Source organism: Dipodomys spectabilis, unplaced genomic scaffold, assembly GCF_019054845.1.
Source record: "Dipodomys spectabilis isolate Male_0828 unplaced genomic scaffold, ASM1905484v1 ptg000235l, whole genome shotgun sequence".
Taxonomy (NCBI): Eukaryota; Metazoa; Chordata; class Mammalia; order Rodentia; family Heteromyidae; genus Dipodomys; species Dipodomys spectabilis.
Window position 1 is genome coordinate 1,399,810 of NW_024870912.1, and position 27,281 is coordinate 1,427,090.

The 27,281-nt window shown below is 37.7% G+C and overlaps 1 protein-coding gene across 9 annotated transcripts in view; it reads right to left on the reverse strand.

Annotated features, from left to right (window-relative positions):
• The window catches only part of Epb41l3 (erythrocyte membrane protein band 4.1 like 3), a 256,993-nt gene that overhangs the window by 36,886 nt on the left and 192,826 nt on the right, over positions 1–27,281 (reverse strand). For all 9 annotated transcript variants that reach the window (XM_042699182.1, XM_042699183.1, XM_042699177.1 and 6 more), the window contains 6 exons: positions 20,655–20,759; positions 19,414–19,456; positions 11,898–11,973; positions 9,766–9,984; positions 8,985–9,072; positions 3,303–3,455 (listed from right to left, as the gene is read on the reverse strand). In XM_042699182.1, the coding sequence (XP_042555116.1) occupies positions 3,303–3,455; positions 8,985–9,072; positions 9,766–9,984; positions 11,898–11,973; positions 19,414–19,456; positions 20,655–20,759 (684 nt within the window). The remainder of the gene's footprint in view (positions 1–3,302; positions 3,456–8,984; positions 9,073–9,765; positions 9,985–11,897; positions 11,974–19,413; positions 19,457–20,654; positions 20,760–27,281) is intronic.

The window sequence follows — 27,281 nt, forward strand, 5'->3', positions numbered from 1 at the left end:
TAAAGATACGGTTTATTACAAACAAAGCAGACTATTGATATAATCAATAGCAAAAGTAATTTATGGGGCAAAGCTGCAAAGTGAGGGGTCCCATGCATGGCATGTGAGGTACAATCACTCTTGACCTCTATTTCTTGTTTGTTGAAGATGACTGGGGGAATTGGGAAATATATCATAATGTGCTCCAACTGCAGTAATTGCCTTTCCCAATTTCTTATTCACGATGGACATTCATGTGCAATGGTGGTTATAAAAATTGCTACTCTCTAAAGGTCCTAGTCAAGCCAGATAGACTGTGGCTCCTTGATTAAACCATCACTCATTTATTCAGCAGGTAACTAATACACGATGCTAAGGCAAAGAGAGCTAACACACTATTTGCTACAAGATACTAGGCAGAGTTTTTTCCTTCCTTTCTTCCTTCCTTCCTTCCTTCCTTCCTTCCTTCCTTCCTTCCTTCCTTCCTTCCTTCCTTCCTTCCTTCCTTCCTTCCTTCCTCCCTCCCTTCCCTCCCTTCCTTCCTTCCTCCCTCCCTTCCCTCCCTTCCTTCTTTCTTTCCTTCCATCCCCTCCCTCCCTCCCCTTTCCCTCCTTCATTCCTTCCCCTCCCTCCCTCCCTCCCTTTCCTCCCCCTCCCTCCTTTCCTCCTTCACTCCTTTTCTCCCTCTCTCCCTCCATTCCTTCCTTTTTCTTTGCGCCAGGACTGGAGATTTGCTCTGGCACTCAACCACTTGAGCCACAGATCTACTTTTGACTTTTTCATGATTCACTGGATGTAAGTCTCACAGATTTTTCTCCCCAGGCTGACTTGTAGGTAGCTCAGACCACAGACTCTCAGACCATTGCCTCCTAAGTAATTAGGGTTACAAGAATCTCTCTTTGAAAAGTTTTTCCAAACATTTTATTCACAGAATATGTATTTTCTGAGGTCCAGTGTGATCTTTCAAAACATACATACAATGTACAATAATCAAATCAGAGTAACCATCATATCCCACATGTCAAATTTTATCATTTATTTTTGATGGGAACACTCTGAATCCTCTCTAAGTGTTTTGAAATATATGACTAATTGCCACCAACCATAATTAACCCACTGAGCCACAGAACACTGAAGGTAAATACACTCATCCAAGCATACCCCTGTATACAGCAATCATCTTCTCTGTCTTTCTCCCCTTCCCAGCCACTGGCAATCGCCACTCTACTCTTCAGGTCTATGAGGTCAGCTTGGCCATTGGGAATGCCTTCTTACTGCTTCCTTCTGTAGCACAGTATGAGAGGCCCCTTGGCTTCCTGAGTGTTCTATCACTTTGCTTCGTATCTGATTGCTCCAATTTCTTCAGAGCCTGTGTGCCATCAATAATGCTCCACTTACAAATATGATCATAAAAGGAGGGAGGGCCATCTTTCTTTGAATCCTCCACAACCAAAACTCCACCTTGCTCCTCATTTATGAAACTTCATGAAAGAGAAGCCACTACCTGCCTACTTGCTTTGATGCAACCTGGCAGGTCCTCCCAGCCTCTCCCTGAGCTTTCCATGTCACAGTGGGATCTGGTTGTCAAGTTCAATGGGTTTGAATCCCATGCGCCCACTCTCCAAGGCTCCAATGTTTAACTACTTTCCCCTGAAACTTGCCAGCCATCTGACAGTTATATTTATTATTTTATTTTATTTCTCTGGATGTTTTGTAAAATTTATTTTCATTTTATTGGTTTTGGGTTACTTTAAAAAATTTTGTCTACATTTATCTTATGGTGTCCTCTCCCTTAGGTAGTTGGTGTGACCTAGAGACTTTAGGGCTTCTTCCTAAAGAGCTGTTTTTCTCTTTTCTTCCTTTTTTTTTTTCTTTTTTATTCTTTCTTTCTTTCCTTTTTTTTTTTTTTTTTGCCAGTCCTGAGGCTTGTACTCAGGTGGGCACAGTCCCTGAGCTTTGTTTGTTCAAGGCTAGCACTCTATCACTTGAGCTACAATGCCACTTCCGGCTTTTTCTGTTTATGTGCTACTGAGGAATTGAACCCACGGCTTCATGCATGCTAGGCAAGCACTCTACCACCAAGCCACATTACCAGACCTATGTTTTTTTTTTTTCCTGTATCTAAAAACCTTTAATATAACATACATAGTGAGCCAGGTGCTGGTGGCTCATGCCTATAAACCTACCTACTCAGGCGGTAGAGATCTGAGTATTGAGTTCAAAGCTACATAATACAGAAAGTGATACTCTTATACACAATTATCCAGAAAAAAAAGTCAATTAAGACCACAAGGTCCTGAGTTCAAGTCCCAGAAAAAGTATAAAGCGTACCTAAGTCAATGTCTCAGTGGGCAAGGATTGCCCACTGAAAATGTTCTTATTTTGATATCTTGTCAACAGTTAGCTATATTGCTTTTATACTTGCATATATAACATAGTACATAACTATAAATATGACTCTTTATATACATATATAATATATATTATATTATCTATAATATATGTATATTATATAAAATCATAGAAGCTGTTGCCTGTAAGAACTGGGTAATAACACTCTTATTATTTTAGGTGTGTGTGTGTGTGTGTGTGTGTGTGTGTGTGTGTGTGTGTGTGTGTGTGCTATACCTGGTACTGGAACTCAGGGCTTGGGCTCTGTCCCTGAGCTTTTGGATTCAAGGCTAGCACTTTACCACTAGAGCCACAGTTCCATTTAGGCTTTTTTGGTAGGAAATTGTAGACTTTGCTTCTGGGCTGGCTTCGAGTCCATCATCCTCAGATTTCAGCCTCACGAGTAGCTAGAATTATATAAATGAGCCACTGGCACCCAACAAGCTGATTTTTTAAAAAATAAAATAGATGGGAACTACGTTGTGATATCATGAGACATTTTTCATAATTCACACTTGTCAACTTTTGCTCTAATCTTCCTCTGAGTTATTCACTTCAGTGTGCAGTCAGATTTGCAGCAAAGATGAGAGAACGGAGCTTTAACAAGACATACAGGAAGAGATCTATTTTTTCATAGTTTGAAATACACAAAACAATTCTCTTGAATTTTCATTCTATGTTAAGATATGGTTCAGAAAAATCTTCCAATTAATGTATGCAGCTGGGAAAAAACTAGAACAACATAATAAAGAAGAGAACATCTTATTTATTACTGTTTATTGAATCAACATACAACAAATCCTCTCAGGCACTTAGACATAATTCACCATATGACCCACATGGCTTGGAGCTTGGGAACAGATAATTTATATTTGTGCTTGCTGTTGGGAACCTTTTTCCCCCAATGCACATTCAAAGATGGGTGTGCTTACCTCTCCTGGCCGGATCTTAATGTAAAAGTTGTTCCGTTTGTATGAAATTTTCAGGACCTTGGGCCAGGCAAATCTGTTTATCCTCAGGCGGTCACGATATATCAACAGGCCACTGGCACAGACTCCTAACATAATTTCGACTCCTTCTGAATCCTGGAACACAGCAGCAACAAACAATGGTCCTGTATTTCACTGTATTTCTGTTTTCCATTCAGCCAAAGTTTTAACTGCCAGGATGGAAACTATAATGGACTCATTTAAATGTGAAAAATTACAAGTGGCCATTTATAAATCTTCATCATTAAAGAACAGCATTTTAATGGTGATATTTTTCACTGTGGCAATCTGGAGTAATATCTGCTCAGCCAGGTATCTTAGCCTGAGGGCATAAATCTTGTACCTACAAAAGGCCAAGCAGATGGTGGTGAGTTAATAATTGTAATAACAGTGCACAGTTCTTGCTCACTTGTGTCAGGTACTCGTGTCAGTGCATTCTGGGCAATGCTTGTGAACTTCCAGTCTTTACAATGCTGTGTGGAGACAGTTGCTATTCTTATCCCCATTTAACAGATGAGAAAAACTGAACTACCAAGTCCCATGGTACCCTCGTCCCACAGGCCACACCTTTAACTGATCAATATGCAAACAGGAGGGACCTTGTTTTCTGGGTGTTTGGCTTTTGTTACTTTAAATAAAGAGCCGTAATCTTCTTTATATACCATTATTGTCTGAGTAAAATGTAAATATCAAATAGTTTGAATATGAAGTTCCCCCACATCTTTCCAAACATAAACATGTTGAGTCCCTTAACATTATAACTCCCAGGGATAAATATGGACATTTTGTATATATATATATAGCTTTTAAAAAATGAGATCATACTCTATTGCAACTTCCTTTAGTCCCTTGCACATCTTATCTGTAGGTACTTCCCTAGGGATATGTGAGGGCCATCAGACAAGTATGGTCAAGCTCTAAAGATGTTTGGTGTTATATGTAGATTGTTACCATTAAATATGGTAGCCTGAGGCAAGAGGATTGTGTGTGGTATAGAGTCCCACTGCCTGTTGGAAGCAGGGGACAGAAAGAGTCACAGGTTGGTCACAACTAGGAAGCTTTGCTCAAGACTTTTGTCTCACAATCAGCAGGGCTGTCCCCAGCTTAGGAGTCACTGGAAGCCTCAGCAAAGGGGAGAGGGTAAGAAGAATCCAGACAGAGAGCCACAACTCATTCATAGGGAGGGAAGGTGTTTCCCCAGTCCTGTCAGCACCAACGTAAGATGGACGTATCCAGAATCAAGAAATAAATAACTTAGACCCACTTCTAGAAAGTATTAAAGGTTTAGCAATAGAAGAGAATTGGCTTAAAATATCTCCCCTTGGAAAGGCAACACCCCAGTCAATATTGGTCTTACTGTATAGGAGTAGAACTATTTGATGGTAAGATATGATAATAAAATTAGAAGCGAGCTCAAGACTAGAGACTGCCCCCTTTTGTCAAGAGCTTTACTTTGAAAGGACATTTTAAAAAGCTACACTTGATGCTTTCTGGTCACTGGTATGTTTGGCCCTTGCGAACCAGTCAATCAAGTCAGTTGACAGTCAGATGCCATCAACAGAAAGGCAGGCTTGGGGAAAGGACTGTTTGTTGAATGGCTGCTCTTTGATTCACTTTCTACTAGCCACAGAACGCAAAGTTAGAAAATATGCCTACAGCCTACAGAGAGAAAAAGGACATTTAAAACCCTTTTTTAATTACTGTGTTAAAATTACGCCTTAGTGTCACCAAGTCACAAGGACGTGGTACTATTCCTGGAAAAGATGAAGAAGGTGTAGTAGATACCTCCTGTCCTTGTGCCTCCAATGCATGCCTCTCTATGTTCCCAAGTCAGTTTGTCATAGCTAGCATACCCATTAGCAAATGCTGTTGCAATAAATTCCCCTTCTTTTCATTTTTCATTTTCATTTTATTTTATTGTAAAGATGCTGTACAGAGCGGTTACAGTTGCATGAGTAAGGCAATGAATACACTTCTTGCTGAGCATTGTTACCCCCTCCTTTGCTGTCCCTTCTTCCTTTTCTGGGACAGTAAATCTGGTTGGGAGAAGAAGCTCTATTTTTATCTTTGTGACCTTGTGACTAACACAGAACCTGCCCAACATGGATCAGATAACACATCTGTTGATAACAAAGTCACTCAAGGGGCTGGGAAGGTGGCTCAGTGGTAGAGCACTTGCCTTGCATGCTCGAGGCCCTGGGTTCGATTCCCCACACCACATAAGCAAAAAGAAAAAAGCTGGAAGTGGCGCTGTGGCTCAAGTGGTAGAGCGCTAGCCTTGAGCTGAAGAGCTGAGGGACAGCGCCCAGGCCCAGAGTTCAGGCCCACGACTGGACCCAAAAAAGAAAAAAGGTCACTGAAAAATGAAAATGGTAGGAATATGTGAGATTTTACAAGAGATGAATGAATGAATTAATTGTACAGCAATAAGAAATGACTTTTTCCCCCTTAGGTAGTCCTGGAGTTTGAACTTAAGGCCTTGTGCTTATTAGGTAGAAACTCTATACTTGAGCCCAAATCCCAACCTTCTGCTTTAGTTAGTTTTTAGATAGTGTCTGACTAAATTTCCCCCGCCCCCCCCCCCCACGGTGCCCCTCCCCCCCACCTCCTGCCCCAGATCAGCCTTGGAAGTTGATCTCCCTACCTGTACCTCCCACACAGCTGAGATTATAGGTATCTATCACAAGCTTGTTTTGTAACAAGATTTATCTTGCTTTTTTTTTTTTTTTTAAACTAGGTTAGCCTTGAACTGCAACTCTCCTGATCTCTGGTTGTCAGGCTGCGTTTGCAGGTATGAGGCACCTTATCCAATTCAAGAAGTGACATTCTCATATCAGATTTTCTGCCACACACAGTAATGTTGACAATTCTTTGGTATGAAAAGTCTTTCTTGGGATCAGGTACATCTCACTCTCAACAGATAGATAACATTGATCCTTGTGTTAGCAGGGGGCTCTGAATGTAGACAGGGAGAATTTCAGTACATCACAACTCAACTGCTCCTTTCACTTGGCACCAGTGTTCAGACACTGCCATCCGTCAGCACTGCCTAATTCATGGGCTATCTCATAGGGATTTACACCTGTTTTTGATAATCTTACATAAAATAAATGACTGTCAAAGACTAATAATGGGCAATAAGTGACAAATAAGTGATGACTGATTTCCTAAGAAAGGAATCATTTAGGGTAAGTTTTCCAATGCACACTTAGAATAGGTTTCCAAAACATAAGACCTTCTTCACTGACTATGGATATTTCTTCTCTAAGGCTACAGAGATCAAGATCCCAATTCCAAAGGTCTAAATGGATCAACAGAGCTCAAAGACTTTCATAGCATCCATGGGAAAGAAGCATTTCACTTATGACTGGATATTAGTTCCAATTTAATTTAGTAAATTTCCTCACTGAAATGATGGAGTATAAATATATGGAAAAATAGTCTATAACTGAATCATTAGTTATACTTAATATTCAGATAAAATCTTACAACAGGCTGCACTCCATTTCCGTAATTCTCTTCCTCTTAAATTGGCATAATTTCAAATCATATTATTAAATGAAAAAGGAGCCATCTATTTTAACTCAGTAGCTATAGCAATGTTAAGTGATTGCAGTTTTACTGATAGGAACATTGATATACCCTACATTGGATTTCTCTAAATGTATGGTTTAATCTTTCATCTGTTTCTAGGCAGTAAATGAAGCACAATACGTGATTTAGCTTAAAAAAAAACCCCACAAAACAACAGCTTTCCATTGACTCAATCATGCTACTTTTATTTCCATCTTCTGTCCTTATCTTTTAGCCACTCAGAAAAAAAAAATCAAAAGAGAAATGTTAAAAAAAATCAACAACTAAGTGTTGGCCCTTATTTTTATTTTGAAAGCCCTTACACATGACATAAAATGGAAAAACATCATTGTACCTGAGTGCTAATAAAGTGAAAAATTATAACACTGAACTGGTAAGTAAATGGAGATAGGTTTAATGCTATAATTACCAGAGATGTCAAAGAGCCTGGCATCAAATGCACCTGCACATTCCTAAAGAAGACCTGGTTAAGTCTCAGAGATTTTGTCAGTATTCAGACCTTGGAACTGTTCATTCTCTGAGACATACCTGGCAACTGATTCTCAGACATCACCAATCAAACCAAACCCTGCCTTGTTTGAGGGCCACCATTTTCCTGTTCAAATTTACTATGGATTAGTTACTCTCCAAAGGTCAAACACACAGAAGCCCAATTGTGAGTATCAGCAGAACCTAGAGATAATTGATTTTCCCCTCTCTGGTCATTGTGGTTATTGAGATATTTACCTAGACAGAGCTAGCTGAAATTCTCTTATTTTTATATCTAAACATGACTGTGTAAAATGCTTGCTTGCCTGGAAGTGTGTGATGGCACATTCTTTTCAGTCCTAGGCTCTAAAATTGGTCACTATCAGAGGTCAAATCCCTCTCTCTATTCAGGGAAGATATCTTGTTAGTCCCATACAGAACAAACTAATCAATAACTTTAAGTAATGTCCCTCTGCATACATCTGAAGTACGTGGAACCATCCCTAAGAAGCCCAAAATATTTTGCTGATAAAACTTTTCATGGTAGTTTCCCTATATTTACATAGTGCTTCTGTAGGCTGGAGCTGGGTATCAGTGGCTCACTCTTGTAATCCTAGCTACTCAGGAGTCAGATTCAGATTCAAAGCCAGACTGGGCAAGGAAGTCTGTGAGACTCTTATCTCCAATAAAGCTGAAAGTAGAGGTGTGGCTCAATATATTTTGTTGAGCAAAAACATTAAGGGATAGCTCCCAGGCCCCTGAGTTCAATGAGTTAAAGCTCCAGTACTGCAAACACATACACATTAACCCTGGTATGCTGGTAGTCCATACATTTTTTTTCTCTCACTGCCAAAATTCCACAAAAGTGGAGTCAAACCCTCCCAGTTTACTTCCCACTTGCTAGCCCATGAAGCAATTCTTAGCTGGAATGGCTAATCTTAGTTGGATTTAAAATATAATCTCATTTTGAAGTATATATCAGAATATTTAAACCTCATAGATAAAATTATTTAAATTTAACCTAGTTAAATTTAAATTTAGTAGTTTAAATTTAAATTTGGTAGTGTACCAGAACAGGGACATAGCCAGTACCTGACACAAAACATATGTGTCACTCTGGTGTTGGTCAATCAACCAAGTTTAGCCAGCCAAGAAAGAAAGAGTAGAACAGCCCAGACAAAAATGGGTACATTCAGATTAAAGGCAGAGAAAGGTTCTAGTGGGAGCAAAGGACCCATGTTGGCACATAGCATGGGGTGAGCTAAGAGCTTGTTTGTCAAGATGAGCCTTCAACTGAATTAACCAGGCAATCAGAGAGGCTTGGCCTGTGGTGGGCTTTCGGAAGGCTTGGCCTATAAGCAATGGAAGTTTGGACCATCAAGAGCAAATCCCTACAGCAAATAAGAGGGCTAAATTTGTTTTATAATAGAATAAGGGCTTAAAAAGCAGACAGAGATTTGAATCCACAGTATTTTCATGCACATTAACTAAAGTGCAAATCACCAGCTTCTGGCAACAATAACAGTAAATGACATGAAGTAGACTGGGTTTAGAACTGCATACCTTGGCATGGTGCAAATCTACCCCATACATGGAGAGCTTTTTGGCATTTTCCAAGAAATGCATTTCTGCTTCTGCTGGTGTCATTCCTCTGATTAGAAAAAGAAAATATGTTACAAGGCTGCTTTTCCTCTTTATCAGTTAGAACTAAAATTAAAAAGAAATTAGTTGATTTTCCTTCTTCGTATCAGCTGCTTTGCTTTGATCTGGCAAGGCTGCAAAATTTCTCATTTAGCTCCCAGCTCTCTCATGAGAAAGCTCCCAGGGAGGCCCTGTGGATTCAGGGTAAGCACTCCTAATTAAAAAATGCAGTGTCTGAAATATTTCAAAATTGGAATCTTTCTGAGTACTGATATGATGTCACAAGTGGAAAATTCCACACTGATTTCAGGTGGCTGGTCATAGTCCAAATGGAGGTGCAAAGAAATATTGTACCAAACCACCTTTAGGAGGTATGCATAAGGTATATATGAAATATAAATGGAATTCATGTTTAGACTTGGATCCCATCCCCAAGTTATATAAATACTACCACATTCCCAATATTCTGAGACACTTCTAAGCCTAAGCATTTTGGGTAAGGGATGCTCAGTCTGTAGATGGGAGAAAGTTCATGAGACAAATGGCTATGAATGGAAACATTGCAAATGGATGCTTAGAGGCACTGAAGGACCCTGGACTTTGACCAGGTACCACCAGTCACTCTGCTAAAGTCTCACGTGTAATCTACTAAATAAAGTCCAAGGCACTGGTTAAGGCATGCTTTCTAGTTTCCAGCACTAACCTGTGGCTCTTGTGCAGCTCGATCACTTTGTCTTCCAGTTCTTTAGTGTGGTTGGGTGCAAAGCGGAACTCGCTAATGTAATCATTCCCACATTCGTCAGGGTCATAGTCTCCCAGTTCTGACTGGACTGTGTAGGAGCCCAGCAAGGCAAGGGTCACAAATGAGCAAGGCAGCCTTCCAGACACGATGTCATCTCTCAATTGTAAGCAGAGGTAGTACCTTCCAGAAGCCAGAAGGACAAAAGGGAAAGCCAGTATCAGGAGAAGGAGCTCCTCCACTATAAACTGTGGGTCAGTAACTTCCCCCCTGTCCAACAACTGCGGCAGGATACATTTTCCAGTGTCCAGAGGTTGTGATAGTTATTTCATCTAAAATTGATCTAGACACATGGGAAAACTACTAGGCTATAAAATACAACATGTAGGGATATGAGAAGACAATAGTCATAATAAAACTAAGCTAGCTTTACCAATAAAGTAAAAGAAATCTAAAGATATGTTTTCCTAACATCTTTTAAAAATAACTCTTGAATTCCAATCAATAGTGTCCAACACACAACCCCTGAACTCCTTGGTTGAGGAGTTTGTAATATAAAAATAGTGCTCTTAAATATCATTAGTAGCCCCAACCAGTCTTTTAAGGTCTAGGTTCCACATCTTGCCACTTGACCAAGACCTAGTTCAGGTAACTCACAAACTATGCTTCATGAAGGCTGTTCTGTTCTACCTTTCTGCATTTCTGGCAGGATTTCCCCTGCTTTATTTCCTTTTACAGAGATATCTTCCTAGAATCTAACAGACATCAATGTGAACTTTGAAGGACATCTTAAAGTCTGAGAATTTTATTCCTACAAGTAACGTGAAGGAACATAAAACATTTTTAATGTAATTTTGCCATGCCATCATAAAAGTATCTCCATTAATAGCTGATTTGTCTCTGGATTTTTTTTTTGCACCCAAGATTTACAGTTAAGGCATCAACAGCAAAATATTTCAAGGCTTAAATAAAATCGAAGAGTTTTAACAATACTGACATATAAGAGGCACACCGCCAATCTGTTTAGACAGGACTATTGTAATGTCTGAAGGTCCACTCAATGCATTAAACCACAGATACAAATAAAACCCAACCCATGATTGGGTTGATGCCAATGATTTTCCTGCCTGGGCTGGCTTTGAACTGTGATCCTCAGATCTCAGCTTCCTGAGTAGCTAGAATTCAGGCATGAGCCACTGGTACCCAGGCTCTATTGTCTTTGGGTAGTTTACCCTTTAACCTTTCCTTTCCTCTTTCTCTTTTCCTTTTAACTTTCCCTTTCCTTCACTTTCTTTCTCCCTTCCTCCCCGCAACCCATGCTTCCTCACCTCACCTTTCTACCCTTCCCCTAACTTTCTTATCTCCTCTTCTCTCCTCCCCACTCTCCCTTAGCTTTCTTGCTCAAGGCTGGTGCTCTACCACTTGAGTCACAAACTCACTTTCTAGTTTTTTGGTGGTTAATTATAGATAAGAGTTTCATAGACTTTCCTGCCTGGACTGACTTTGAACCTGAATCCTCAGATCTCAGCCTCCTGAGTAGCAAGGATTACAGGAATGAGCCACTGGCACTGGGCTCAACCTTTTATTTTTTTCCCCAGAAAATAAATCATTTTCTTTTGTATATGTACAGGGTATAAGAAAGGACATGCCTAAATTTATATGTGCTTTTATGTATCTGTCTGTACATGGTATTTTTATAGAAACAGCTGTGAAGTCTCAAGTTGATTATATACAAAGCATAAGTATTCAGACATTTCTACTCAAAGTTTTAAAACAGGAGTGCTCAGAGTTGCTATATCATTTAGGGTTGAAACCTATCCAATTTGGCTGTGGTGGGAGGATGACAGTATCTCAGTTCTGAGTGCTTTCCCACGAGGGTCAGGCAGATAGAAATATTAGCCTAGCACCAGCGATTCAACTGTGAACAGACAGGATCCAGCAACTCTCCTCGGATGTTTCCTCTTATTCTGTTGTCTTTTGTTTGTTATTGAGCATGGATAATTTTAAGCCAATCAAATGTAAGCATGCTCTTCTCTGCATCTAAATGATGAACAGCTCACCATAAGGCTGCCTTGTTTCATAACTTTCTCAAATACCTGGTGATATCTTCAGATAGCTGGGCAGGATCTGGTGGGTAAAATTTCACATTAAATGAAAAGTGCCAAACACCACCTGTAGGGAATAGGAAAATCAAAATAAGAATAAAACGTCATGGAAAAAAACAACTAGTCTACTTGCGATCTGAATTACATTTAGAACTGTTTCGACTCCAAACTTTTTAATCACGAATGGAAAACAAGGAAGCCTTTGTTAAATAGAATCCATACATAGGTCTGAGACCCCATCTAATTTCTAATCTTCTCCTCAAGTCAATCCTTTACTGCACTTTAAGCTAGCAATAATATTAACCAAACTTCTTCCTTTTCTCCAGATCAAAGATAAACCTTTGGAGAAGGGGTAAAAATGTGAAGGATGGAACTAACTCTCCTTCAGCTGACTCTGGAACTGGACTCTGGAATTTCTGGGTAGTTCATATACCAATACTAAAGACATATTTCCCCTTTGCTTTGTCCTTTCTGTTTTGTTATTGCAGGTCAAATCTCATCACGGTAAATGTCAAGGGGCCAGTGAACACTTTGCTTTATGGGAAAGGTTTTTTGGTAGTGAATATTGCTTTAATATTGCTCTGCTGGTTGTTGAAAACAACCCTTTTCTCCTTTTATACATGTATTCTCTCTATCAGATCCTCCCTTAATTTATTGAACTTGTTCATTTTTTTTGGCTTCTAAATGCAGTTATTTACTAAATTCTAAGTATTCCTTTTCTGTAGTACTATTTGTGTCTGTTTCTTACTAATAAGCAAACCAAAAGTTCCTCTACCCAGGTCCTGGTTGTACTCTGAATGGTGTACTGAAAACTTCCCCCAGGCTCACTGGCTTGTCTCCTGGAAGCCACTTATTCATGATATACATAGTCTCATGTTTCTGTGAGCTTACAATCTGGACATTACATTCCAAATACTTCCTGAGGTCTTCCTGAATATCTTTCCCCATTAATAACTTCTGGAAATTCCATGGACTCCACAAGCCCTTCCCCAAAATTGAGAACACCGGGGACTAGAACAACCACTTTTTAGCTCTTTTTTTTTTTTTTTTTTTTTGGGTCCGGTCATAGGGTCTGAACTCTGGGCCTGGGCGCTGTCCCTCAGCTCTTCAGCTCAAGGCTAGCACTCTACCACTTGAGCCACAGCGCCACTTCCGGCTTTTTTCTTTTTGCTTATGTGGTGCTGAGGAATCGAACCCAGGGCCTCATGCATGCAAGGCAAGCGCTCTACCACTGAGCCACCTTCCCAGCCCCTTTTTAGCTCTTTTCTTTACATAAATGATATTACCTAGAATTTATGTCACAAATGGTACAGAGATCCCTCAATTACTCCTGGTTTATTCTAGACATCCCTATTTATGTTACAGTTAAGATCACACATGCTTACAGGTCTACCTGAGATGTCTGATAGGAGATGTAAGAGATTAAACTAAGGCCTAGATATCACTGAGCACGAATCAAACCACTCAAAACATTATTGAAACACTGGGATATAACACATCACAAATACCTGTCAATCAAACCTAAATTTCTAGTGGTTGTTTTTTCCACTGTTGTCAGAAAAAAACCCTTTATTCTAAAAATAGTCTGATTTGGTTTTACTTTCTTATTGATTTCTGCTCATGTCCACTAAAATAGATCCTTTCAATGTTTGCGCAGGAAGTCATAATGAGAGCTGGCTTTCCTGAAAGCAAATAGAAATGAAGCTAATGGATTAGTTATGGGAAATGGATTTATTAGAGTCTCAGAAGTCCCATGTGCTTTAAACTATGCCTTGATTCCAATGAAAAGTCCAATGTAATGAAGCAATCTTGTGGTAAATTAGGAGTGAAAATTCTAAATTGGAAACCAGTACATAAAAAAGGAACAAGCAATATATTTCAGTATGAGAAACCTTGTTCTAGGAAAACAAGATGCACATCAATAAAAAGTATCAGAAATACTTGTGAAAATGTCACTTCCCAGCTTCTACTCCAGAGGTTTTTATATTCCTGAGATTTGGAATACAAGATAGATCCTGTGGTTTCAGTAAGCTTAACTGTGGATTTATATAGGCTGGCTTTGTAACCATAGCCAAAATCACTTTTACTAAGGAATCCATATGTCTGAGGTGATGTAACTCTGACAAATGCAGTCTTCCAGGCACTATTTTGAAATAACAGGACACTTTACAGAAAGTATAAAGACATCTACATGCTAATTAAGAAAAAATAAAGTGAGTAAAATGGGACAAAGAACAAGACATTGAGAAAGGCAGATTAAAGCTCAAATACATATTCCTGTAAAGATGGTGCAAACTAATGAACTGAGAGAAGGCGCTTCTACAGAGGCTGAGCACCTACCCAGCATCTGCTCAGAGTCCTCATAAAAAACAGGAAGTGGAACCATTGGACATGTTAACATGAATATTCCTACAATGACAATGTAGGAATTTAAATTACAAATTTATGATAAACAGAGAACTACGGCACTAAGGAGAGTTTGTTATAAAAACTTTCTCATTTCAGTCTTTTGTGCTTGCCAAATCTTATCATTCCTTTGTATCATAAAATTATTACGCATGATATACTCTTGTATCATCAATGAGTACATAAATATATATCATATATATAGTTAGCCTATCCCAAAGCATAGTATATTTAGACAACTTTTAAGATCTGGCATGAATAAAACATGGGTGAAGTTAGAATGTTTTCCTGAGAACAAACTCTTTAGGTTTGGAATTTGCTATGGATTATTCCATAGTAAATACTATCAATATTCTTTATTATGGATTATTTTGGTTCTCTGGATTTTGTCATTCTGGAGATATGCTGTGGGCTGTCTACAAAAAAAGAAAAAGAAGGACACATCTTTGTATCATCTGTGCATACCAAGAGGTGGCCGACAGTGTGATCTATGATGGTACTCTGCTCTGGTAGGATATGCCTTTTGTGGAAGCAGCACACCTCAGTAGATAAGAAACAAAAAGGAATATGAAAGAAAGTACACTTTTCAATCTTCTCTGCTACATTGTCAGCTTTCCTAATCACTGTGAATACACACATTACCTAATCTATTGATGAAAATGTGTTTTAAAAGTCTCACATCCAGAATATCCTTTCAGTTGCCTTGTCTTGCAGAAAGGAAAGTGAGATATAATACAGTATAAATGACAAGTTAGGGGGTGAAAAGAATTCTATTAATGCTGAGAAATAAAATTTCTACAGCTTTTTTGTCATCATATTATGATATACATTTACTCTACTCATTTTTGTACATTGTGAGAGCACTTCACAATTTATTTTTTAGTTTTTGTCGGTGTGAGGCCTGAACTCTGGGCCTGGACGCTGTCCCTCAGCTCTTCAGCTCAAGATTAACGCTCTACCACTTGAGCCACAGTGCCATTTCCGGTTTCTTCTACTTATGCAGTGCTGAGGAATGGAACCCAGGGTCTCATGCAAGCAAGGCAAGCACTCTACCACTGAGCCACCTTCCCAGTCCCACTTCACAATTATTAATCAGTTCAGTATTTCATTAGATGAATACTGAGTAGACTAGGCACACACGATGCTGTGATGCATATTCTGACATCCGCTTTTATAACTCTATCAAAGATTCTTAAAAACATTTTCATTATTTTCAAATTTTTTATTAGGATTCACTGAACCAAGAAAAAAGTAGCACTTTCACTAATTTATCACAATGTAGCTATTTCTGGCTTCAATCTCAATTAAGCTATTTCTATCAAATTAACTCATTATCAAGTTTTTGGTTAGTGGATATGTCCAATTATGTCAAAAAGAGGACAAATGATGCTTAATTGTATTCATGATAGGAAGACTGTCTAATATATAGAAGTACAGTGACATTTTGGGAAATACTGTCTAGTTAAGCTCTTCACCAATTATATTTTTTGATTACTAAGATCCTCAAGCTAAGGCACTAAGAAGTATTTGTTTCTTCAGATATGTTGATGGTAGGTGAAATGAACCCCAAGCTAAGTATTCAAATGTTTTTTCTTTCATGCGATTGTTTCTAACATATTTATGATTTCTTTGTTGCTTTGAATGTCCCTCCCCCGCGATATAATCCATGCTTTCACTGTATTTGATGTTGGTATAATTTGTGGAGGGGAAGAGAAAAAAACAAATCATTTAAATAGGGATACAGAGGTGGACCCATTGCAACAATGAGATGTACAAGTCGTTATGTTGAAAAAGGAACTTTACAACTTGGGGGAGGGCGGGGGGAGGGAAAATATGGGAAGGGATAGGAAGGGGAAACAAAGGAGGAGGCAACAATGCTTGATAAGAAATGTAATTATCTTGCCCATGTAATTGTAACCCTCTCATTTTCATAATAATAAAAAAATTAAAAAAAGAAGTATTTGTTCTTTCAATGTAGATGGTTCAAAGTAGACTATTTGAAAACTTAAGTGGGAATAGTGTTTTTTCAGTTTGTGTGTGTGTGTGTACACGTGCACACCCGCACATATGCACAAATGTGCATGCTGGTATTGGGGCTTGAACTCAGGACTGTCTCGGGCTTTTCATTCAAGGCTCTTATCACTTGAGCTCTAGCACCACTTCCTGCTTTTTTTTTTTGTAAATTGGAGTTAAGAGTCTCATAGACTTTCCTGCTTGGTCTGGCTTCAAATTTCGATCCTCAGATCTCAGCCTTCTGAGTAGCCAGGATTATAGGTGTGAGCTACTGGCACTTGGCTACAATTCATGTACATACATACATACACACATACATATACACACACATATATATATGTGTGTGTGTGTGTATATATATATATATATATATATATATATATATATATACATGTGTGTATTCACAGTGATTAGGAAAACTGACAATGTAGCAGAGAAGATACTTTCTTTCATATTCCTTTTTGTTTCTTTTCTACTGAGGTGCGATGCTTCCACAAAAGGCATATCCTACCAGAGCAGAGGCACCAACATAGATCACATTCTTACACTATTGCCACCTCTTGCTATGCACAGATGATACAAAAATGTGTCCTTCTTTTTCTTTTTTTGTAGACAGCCCACAGCATATTTCCAGAATGACAAAATCCAGAGAACCAAAATAATCTATAATAAATAATAAATAATATTGATAGTATTTACTATGGAAATTATCCATATATGTAATATGTAATATATGTATATATGCATATGTGTATATCTGTCTATCTATACAAACATATACATATAGTACCAATTCTGTGGATTTGAACTCAGGGCCTGGTTCTTATCCCTGAAGTTTTTTACTCAAGGTTAGTACTCTACCACTTGAACTACAGTGACTTTTGGTTTTGTGGTAGTTAATTGGAGATAAGAGTCTCAGAGACTTTCCTGCCTGAGCTGGCTTTGAACTGTGATCCTTACATCTTAGCCTCTGGTGCCCAGCATGGTGTCCATATTTTTTCAGAGACAGGATCTTGCTATATGTCCAACCTGGACTCAAACTCCTGGACCCAAGTGATCCTCTTGCTTGGTCTCCCAAGTATCTAGGATACAGATGTGAACTATCACAACCAGCAAATAAACTGGTTTCAAATTTACTCTGAATTAGAATTTAAATACTAATTTTAAATTTTATATTGGACCTGTTGCAACAATGAGAAGTACAAGTTGTCATGTCGAAAACGAGCTTTACAACATTGGTGGGGGGGGGGAGGGGGGAGGATTTGGTGGGGGGGTTGGGGGGGAGGTTGGGAAGGGATGTGAAGGGTAAACAAAGGAGGAGGCTGCAATGCTTGATAAGAAATGTACGCATTATCCTGCCCATGTAATTGTAACCCCTCTGTACAGTATGTTCACAAAAAAATAAAATAAAATAAAAATAAAAAATTTTTTTAAAAAATTTTATTGTGAAAATACTGTACAGAGGGGTTACAATTACATGGGCAAGATAATGAGTACATTTCTTATCAAGCATTGTTGCCTCCTCCTTTGTTTCCCCTTCCCATCCCTTCCCATCCTCCTCTCACCTCCACCCAACCCTTCCCCCCCCACCAAAGTTGTAAAGTTTGTTTTTGACATAACAACTTGTACATCTCATTGTTGCAATGGGTCCACCTGTATCCCTATTTAAACAATTTGTTTTTGCCCTTCCCCTCCACAAATTATACCAACATCAAATACAAGGAAAGCAGGGGTTATACCGTGGGGGAGGGACATACAAAGCAACAAAGAAATCATCTTATAAATATGTTAGAAACAATTTCCTGAAAGAAAAAAAAATCTGAATACTTATCTTGGGGTTCATTTCACCTAACATCAACTTATCTGACCTTTTCTACTTGTCTCAGACATATACTAGTTATTGCAAATAAGGGAAACCATGGGACCTATGTTTCTTTGGGCCTGGCTTACAATTTTAAATTAAGTCATTGTTTAAAATTGTAAGGATTATTCTTGCAGAGAATGGTAAAATAGTCAAAAATTTCCTTTTTGTCAACCCCTTTATGCTGTGGGCCACTTCTAGAGGTAATTTATGTTAATATTTTTCATGTTTTCCAATTTTTCCATGTACTCATATATGTTTCATTTAAAAACAAATGTTGTTGTACTATAGATACTATTTTGCAAAGTAATTTTCACTTACAAAAGCTAAGATGTATTTAAATCATGAGTCCATGATTAACTTAATCATTATACAAGGTCACTTAAAATTGCTTCTAGTTTTCTGCTACTGTAAATATCATTATAAAAAACTTTCATGTGTGTATAATAATTCTATAATACATTTGTTGCACAAAATTCTTCAAGTAAAATTAAAGGTCAAAGAGTAATTATATTTTAAACTTTAATAAAGTCTGATAAATTGCCTTCTTACATGTTTGCACTAATTTATAATTCTACCAGTGGAGTATATGCAGGGCCATGTAGTTTAGTATTAAACTTATTAATCTTTGCTAATCTAAATAGGTAAAAATGTCTCATTTTAATTTGCACTTAATCATTATGATTTAGCAATTTGCTTAATACTCATCAGCTATGGGAATTTCAGTTTTTTGAGTTGCTTGTGGAATTATTTTGTCCACTAGAAAATACAGATCTCTTAACTTGCCTTTGTGGAGCAAGAAGAGAGGTTGTCACTAGATAATAAACTTCGTTCTGATTTGTTATCAGAAATAAAAAACTAAATGAAATAAAGAACAACATTACTTGTATGTTAGCTTTTTTATGTTCACAACAGATTTACTATGACATTAATAACTGAGTTGAGAACTTTAAATGATTTCCTCCAGTTGGAGTATCACTTGATTAAGTACTGTATTTCATATCTATGTATAGACAGAGGAATAGGTCATGTGTCAAAGTCGTTTTAATTTCTGAGCTGCTAAGAAAAAAAAAGGTTACTGTTTGAGCTAGACCAATGTACTAGATCAAATTTGAACCTGCATTCTGCCTTGTAATAACATGGTATCCACACCAGCCACTTAGACACGGATTACCAGCTCTCTAACATGCTTTATGATACTATATAAAATAATCCAAAATAACTTACTTCGAATCTGTTTTTTAATTTCCTTAGCAGGGTCCAACCAATTCTGAAAAGGAAATGAGATTTTTGAATTTCAATCAAAGGATGACAAAAATGTTGATTAGACACAGACAGGCTCTAAATGCACAGAGTGAGAGGGAAAGGGGGGTAGGAGGAGAAGACCCTCCCTACAGTGGCCCTATCTGGTGGCCTGCTGAGCCCTGTGAGGGCTCAGATACAGTCTACTGAAAAAAACTCTATGTACAATTCATGATTGATAATATTTTTTTCTTCATTGCCTCTAGGGATTTGAAGTAGCATTAGAATAGAGGAAAATAATGGTAGGAGGTCCTACATTCAAACAAGATGCACATAATTTGACACACAGACACCCTAGTCCTTTACTCTTCCCTTGGGAGTTTCTGGAATTACAGATTTTTTTTTTTAAGGCATCTACTTACAATTTTGTAATGAATAATTATTTGCTTAAGATTTGTGAAGAATCAGATCTTTAATAACAAAGGAAGACATTTTCTAGTAACTTCAGTCAGAATAAGCCTGAACCAAAAATAGGTAACACATGTAAGAGCAAAACTCAGTTTTTAGACAATGGAAGCAAGTTCCTCTCTCTTTTTTCTCAAGTAGTTGTAAGGTAAAGCCTTGAGCTGATGACAATACTCAGGTGAAAGCATTTACCTAGGTAGTACTTTAAACATTAAACACCTACAAAGTGCATTAGAACAGATGTCAGGTCAACAAATGACCCACTTTGTCTTCTACTTAGTATGAACATAAAAGTAAGTTGAGTGTCCATGGCTCATGTCTATCAGCCTAGCTACTTAGGAGGCTGAAACTGGAAGGATCTTGGAGCAGAGAAGTCCATGAGATAGAGGGAAGTTCAAAGTGGTAGGGTGTACCCAAGATCCCAGGGATTGCGGAAGCATAAAGTAGGCAGATTATATTCAGTCACCATGCTTAGCCTTAAAAGAAATTATTCTCATAAATTTTGGTGATAGGAAAGTATACAAACATTTGATTTTCATAAGTTTAAGGGCATCCTGTAAAACACTTCCTGGTAACTACACATAACCTCAAGTAGAAGAGCTGACTTACTGTTTCAAAACATCTAAGGATCGAGAAAGTTGTCAAGGATTTCCTTTGTGAAGAAGGATGATTAACAGTAGTTAGGGACCCAAGTCATAAATGTGTCCAGGTGCGGAAGAGGTAAAAGGCATGCAATGACTTTTCGTATTCTAATTTCTCACCTTCTGGTTTTCAGCATCTCGATATGTGAGGCCAAAGTAGTCTTTTTCTAGTAGGTTCAGATGCTCACACACTTTATCAAATAGCACTTGCCCTCTGGAGCGTTTCTAAGGGAAACAGAACAGAAAAATCAAGCCCACACTCACAGCCAATCCCTTCCAATTGCTGCACAAAGTACTGGGTCAAACTTAGAATAGTGGGTGACTGACAACTGTCGTCACTTTATTGTTTCCAGTTTAGTGAGAGCAATCCTCAACCTATAAAAGCCATCTTTGCAAATGAACAAAAATATTAAGTGTCAACAGTGTCACTAGTGCAGGGGACTGGGGAAGACATCAAAAGCACAGTAATAGGAATGTGGTACTTCGGTAGGTTTACGGTTAGATGATTATAAACCAATGGATTCCAAGCTGCAATCATCCTTGTAGACACTGGACTTTGATTTTTACCTCTGGAAGATTCTTTGGAATGGCTGACATCAAATAATGTATTCAAACTTATTCCAGTTACAGCACACATGGAATATTAAGACGTTCATAGTGGAAAAGAGTAGCGAGAACTCTCGTAGATGCTATGCTGCTGGATGCTATAAATGTCCACGTTGTACAATTCCTGAGCCCAGAAAAAAATATTAGCTCTGTTTCCTGTTCCAGTCAAAACATCCCAACCCTTTTAGAACACTCAGAAATTATGTGGATCGTTTTCCAAAGCCTATTCAACTATGCTCATTATTTTTGAGATTTCTACCTTGAATTTCTGTTATGACATTCAAAATGCTCTTGATTTCTTTGAAAATACTGCTTTTGTTTTTTCTTTTTTTTTGGGGGGGGGGGGTCCGGTTGTGGTGCCTGAACTCTGGGCCTAGGCGTTGTCCCTCAGCTCTTCAGCTCAAGGCTAGCGCTCTACCACTTGAGCCACAGCGCCACTTCTGTTTTTTTTCTTTTTGCTTATGTGGTGCTGAGGAATCAAACCCAGGGCCTCAGGCATGCAAGGCAAGCGCTCTACCACTGAGCCACCTTCCCAGCCCCTACTGCTTTTGTTTTTTATCTTTTAAAATTTGTCTTTAAAGTAGTTGTACAAAGGAGATACTATTTAACAAAGTAGTATATGAATTTGGATCAATGTCGCCCTTTTCATTATTCTCCCCCATCCTTCCCAAGAGAATAAATACCTCTTATTCAATGCAGCAAAACATTAAGTTTAAGAATTTTAGTTATCCTATATAAACATATGGTATAGAGATATGTGCTATATTTTGGTCTATCAACCAATCATTGAGATAAAGAGAAAAGGTATTCATCTGGGAGAAAATCATCCATCAGCTTAATTTATTGTGACTCATTGTAGCACATTTTTATTTAATTCTTCAAAGGTCTTTAAACATGGCCTTGAAGTATGCAATGGATTAACTGGCAACAATTAAGCTAAATTGCTTTTTTGTTTCTGGGGTACTAATATTTTACACTAATATCTTAAATATATTTGTCTTTAAGATTTATGTATTAACAATGGGACATATGAAAATTGATAAATTATGTCCATGCCAAAAAAGAAATATTCAAAAAATATTCATTGTTTGTGTTACTGTGCAAGTATAATTATGTTTAAAGTTAATTACTCAGTCCCTTCAAGCATGACTGTTCAGGAAAAAGGATAAATGGATGATAGAAAAGTAAAGATTAAACTGTAGCTAGCTAAATAATCAATGATATTTTTGGGAAAAATACTTTCATTAAGTATGAAACCAAATTATTTGTTAGCACATCTGTGTAACATCATTCACTGGATATAAATAATTGGTACAATAATGAAATGCTGCCTGCTAGCTTAAGTCTTTTATTTATAAATAATAGCATAGTGCCTGACAAATTGTAAAGTTTCCACAAAATGTTGGTTTTGATATTTCTCTTGCTATCTCCAATTTATAACAGAGAGCAAAGCACAGATAAATTGAATGGGATGGTAGTATTACATTATGGCTCTGGACGATGGCTGTAGAATCAGATGAAAGCCGGATTCAATCTTTAGTAAACCTCTTGCAACCACATACACCTCAGTTTTTTTTTTTCCTCTGCAAAATAGACATTTCCTACTTCTTTGATTGATATTAAATTAACATACTCAAACTTGGTCCAGTAACAACACTCATGGCATGTTAGCCACTATTACAACCTAGTGCTTGAAAATGGATGGAATATCTAATATTGAATTTATTGTTCATTGTACATGGTTTCTATAGAAGCATGTATCATTTTTGGTAGCATAAGAAGTAGTGTTAGTATGAACATGCTCTGCTCTTTTTTAATGCATTTTTATTAGTATTGTAAAGGTGATAGTGTCTAGTGAATACCACTGCTGCATTTTTTCACCCTTTGTTGCACCATTTCTATCCCTCCCAAAGGCAGATAAATGAACCAACAAGACGAAAGGAAAAGAAAACAAAAACAACAAAGAACAAAACCTCTTCCATTTCCTGGAGTTCATTTTAATAAATATTATTTTATATGATCAGATGTATATAGCTATTGCACCTTTGTGTTCCTCTCTAAGAATTCCTGCTGTCTCATATCAAAAATATACTTAGAACTCAAAAAAATTAAATCCCCCAACAACAAATCCTCAAAGAAACAACTGCCTGAAAAATAAGTGGGCTAAAGACTTAAAAGAGAGACTTCTCTGAAGAGGAAAGAAGGATGGCCAATAGACATATGAAGAAATGCTCAACTTCTCTAACCATAAAAGAATTGTAAATCAAAATAACGTTGAGATATCACCTCACCACAGTTAGAATGGCTAAAATCAAGAACTCTAATAACAACAGATGCTGAAGGGGATGTGGCCAAAAGGGAACCTTACTGCATTGTTGGTGGGAATGTAAACTTGTTCAACCACTTTGGAAAGCAGTATGGAAGTTCCTCAGAAGACTCCACATAGAGCTCCCCTATAACCCAGCAATCCCATTTTTGGACATTTATCTAAACAATCACAATCAAGACCATACTAAAGCTACCAGCACAACTATGTTTATTGCAGCATTGTTTACCATAGCTAAGATATGGAACCAACCCAGATGCCCCTCAGTAGATGAATGGATCAAGAAAATGTTATATATATATATATATATATATATATATATGTATATATATATATATATATGCATACACACACATAATGGAATTCTGTGCCTCCATGAGAAAGAATGACATTGCCCCATTTGTTAGGAAATGGAAAGACTTGGAAAAAATTATATTAAGTGAAGTAAGCCAGACTCAAAGAAACATAGGTCCCATGGTTTCCCTTATTTACAATAACTAGTATATGTCTAGGACAAGCAGAACAGGTCAAAAGCTATGTACATATGGCCATATAACCTGATGCTAAGTGAAATGAACCCCAAGAGAGGGACACAAGAGATTTTATCTTTCTTGTTGTTCTTTTTAATGTACTTATAACATACTATGTGATTTTTTTTTGTTTCTTTTGTATGTTCTTCCCCCATGGTACAACCCCTGTTGTCACTGTATTTGATTCTGGTGCCCTGTACCTTGTATATACATTTTTCTAATTTGGGGAGGAGAAGGGACATAACAAAATGCTGAAATAAGGATACAGGATGAACCATTGTAACAATGAGATATACAAGACACTATGTTGAAAACCAACTTTATGACTTTGCCTGCGGGTGGGAGAACGTGGGGAGGGAAGGGATGGTAGGGAAAAAACAAAGGAGGGGCAACAATGCTTGATAGGAAACGGATTTATTACCTTGCTCATGTAACTGTAACCCCTTTGTACAGTATCTTTACAATAAAAATATATACTAAAAAAGAATTCCTGCTATCTTTAGATATCCATTCCCTGTATAATATCTAATTGCTTTAGCTATACTACATTATTAATGTGCACACACACACACATATAATAGAGATTATTCAAGTACTCAATAAGTAAACAAATAAACCCAAAACAAATGCAATGAAAATTTTTCTGCTCCAGACTTTCGTTGATTCCACACCTCCTATATCCTTATACCCAACAGACTAGGCTTCAGCCTTCACTAGAGGAGTTTCTTCTGAACATGTGACAGTCTGTTCTGGTCCTAACGACAATTAGCCATTTTTTGGTGTATTCTTCCTTTTGCCTAACAGATGAAGTGGATTAGTCCAAGCAAAGGTTTTTGTACTAAATGACTGACTTTTACTGCTTCTTAGAACTTGGTTTCTACTAATGACATAGATCTCTCTGGCATAGACCACATTTTTTCTTATTGAATGTTTCAAATGCATTTTGAACACCATAATTTTTAAGACAATGAAATAGTGGTTCATTTCCTATACTGGAGATATTTTTCTATGAACCTAGACCAATTTCCTAGAATCTATTGTAGATGATTATATAGACTGGGAAAAAAAGACATTTCTACATTTTTTTTTTTTTTTGTCACTCTTGGGGCTTGAACTCTGGGCTTGGGCACTATCCCTCAGCTCTTTAGCTCAAGGCGAGCACTCTACCACTTGAGCCATAGCGCCACTTCCAGTTTTCTAAGTGGTTTATTGGAGATAAGAGTCTCACGGACTTTCCTGCCCAGCTGGCTTTGAACTGCGATCCTCAGATCTCAGCCTCCCGAGTAGCTAGGATTACAGGCATGAGCCACTGACGCCCACTGACATTTCTATTTTCTAAGTGTCTAGTGCACTGGGAGCTGGTTGACTTTGGAAAAGGCTATCAAATTATTTGGGTCTTCATTTCTCATCCTTGAGCAAAGGAATAAGATACTACAGAGCAAGGTGATTATGTGTTTGTATTGTAACTCACCTGCCTTGATTTGGCAGATATAAAGCCACTCCAGGACTGAAGCACTTGGTCTTTTCCCTTGATCTCTGTGGGGTTCTAGCACCCTTCCAAGTCTTTATGAGACATATGCTCCCAATGAATGAGTTGGGACATGACATAAAACTTGTTTTTCAGCTTGGCGCTCTCCCAACTCTACAAAATTCATATTTCTTTTTAATCCCAGAAGATTTTTTTCCTAGCATATTATCCAACTTTTCAAGTCAACTATTTCTACTTGTTGATACCTGAATATTACCTGCATAGAAAATATGTTTCAACAGGGGACTAAAGCTCAACAAGCAGATTGGAAATTTTGAAGAAGTTATATGAACTATTATGACTCTCAAAGGCATGCTTTCATTGACTGATTGGATATAGGCATCTTCTAGTCATTGGATATGGCTATGTATAACCATTATAAGTAAAAAAGACAAGTCAATTGAAAATTTAACAGAGCTATTTACAATTAGTGGATATTTCATCTAATGAGAGAAGACTAAGAGGTTTTAATCTGTTGTTTTTGTAAGTTAAGTTGTCTTGACTTAAAGGCATATTAGGGTTACAGGTTTTCTATTATATCATCAACAAGAATAAAAGTGTCACTAAAATGGGTAGAATATCTGAAATGACATCGTATCACAGAAGATACACAGATGGAAAACAAGAAGCCAAAAAGCTCTTCAACATCATATGTCATTAAAGAACTATAAACTAACAAGATATGCTACATGCCTATTAGAATGGCTAAAATCCAGAACACTGACAACACCAAATGCTGGTGAGAGGTTTGGAGCATTCCCACTACTGGTGGGAATACAAAATGGCACAACTACCCTGGAAGACAATTTGGTGGTTTCTCAGCACAGTTTCACCACATATGAGGCATTTAAATTAGGATTATCATATGGCCTGGCATTTACTTAAAGGAGCTGAAAACAAACTCTTGTCTATACACAAATGTGCATACAAATGTTTAAGCAACTTAACCCATATACTGCCAAAAGTTGGAAGAAGCAATGTTTCTTCAAAAGGTGAATGGTGTCATAAGAATATTCCTTTTTAATATATATTTTTATTGTTAAAGATACTGTACAGAGGGGTTACAGTTATATGAGTAAGGTAATGAGTACATTTCCTATAGAGCATTGTTACCCCCTCCTTTGCTTTTCCCCTACCATCCCTTCCCTCCCCACCTCCCCAACTCCTCCTTCCCCTCTCCCATCCCCCACCCCCCCCCCCCCGAAACTGTAAAGTGTTATTTTTCTTTCCTGCTATGGTTTCTAATGTATTTATAATGTACTAAGAATATTCCTTTTTCTGGATCCAATAATTTTTTTTTTAAAAGCTCTCAAATCATGATCAGACAGACAAGAACCTTCAGTGCATATTGCTAAGCCCTGCATACATACTGTATGATCCTAACTCCATGGCATCCAGAAAAGGTGAAACAATGCCCATAGCAAAAAGATCAGTGCTTGTCAGGGGCTCAGGAGAGAGAGGGAAAATCAGAGGAGTCTTGAGATTTTGTTTGTTTCTGATAATGAAGCCATTGTCTGATGTTTTAATGGTGGATTAGGACATTATTGCACAAAGCACAGAGACTGCACAACACCAAGAATAAATCGTATAACAACAGGTCATTATTGGCTCAGCAATGGTAACAAATACCACACTAACATAAAAATGCCAAAAAGAAAGGAGACCAGGGACTTGAGGAAGAAGAGAACCAGTATACATGGAGCTGTCTTCTAGCAAAAAGCAGAAGGTACAATCAGGGAAATTTGTCAAGCATGACC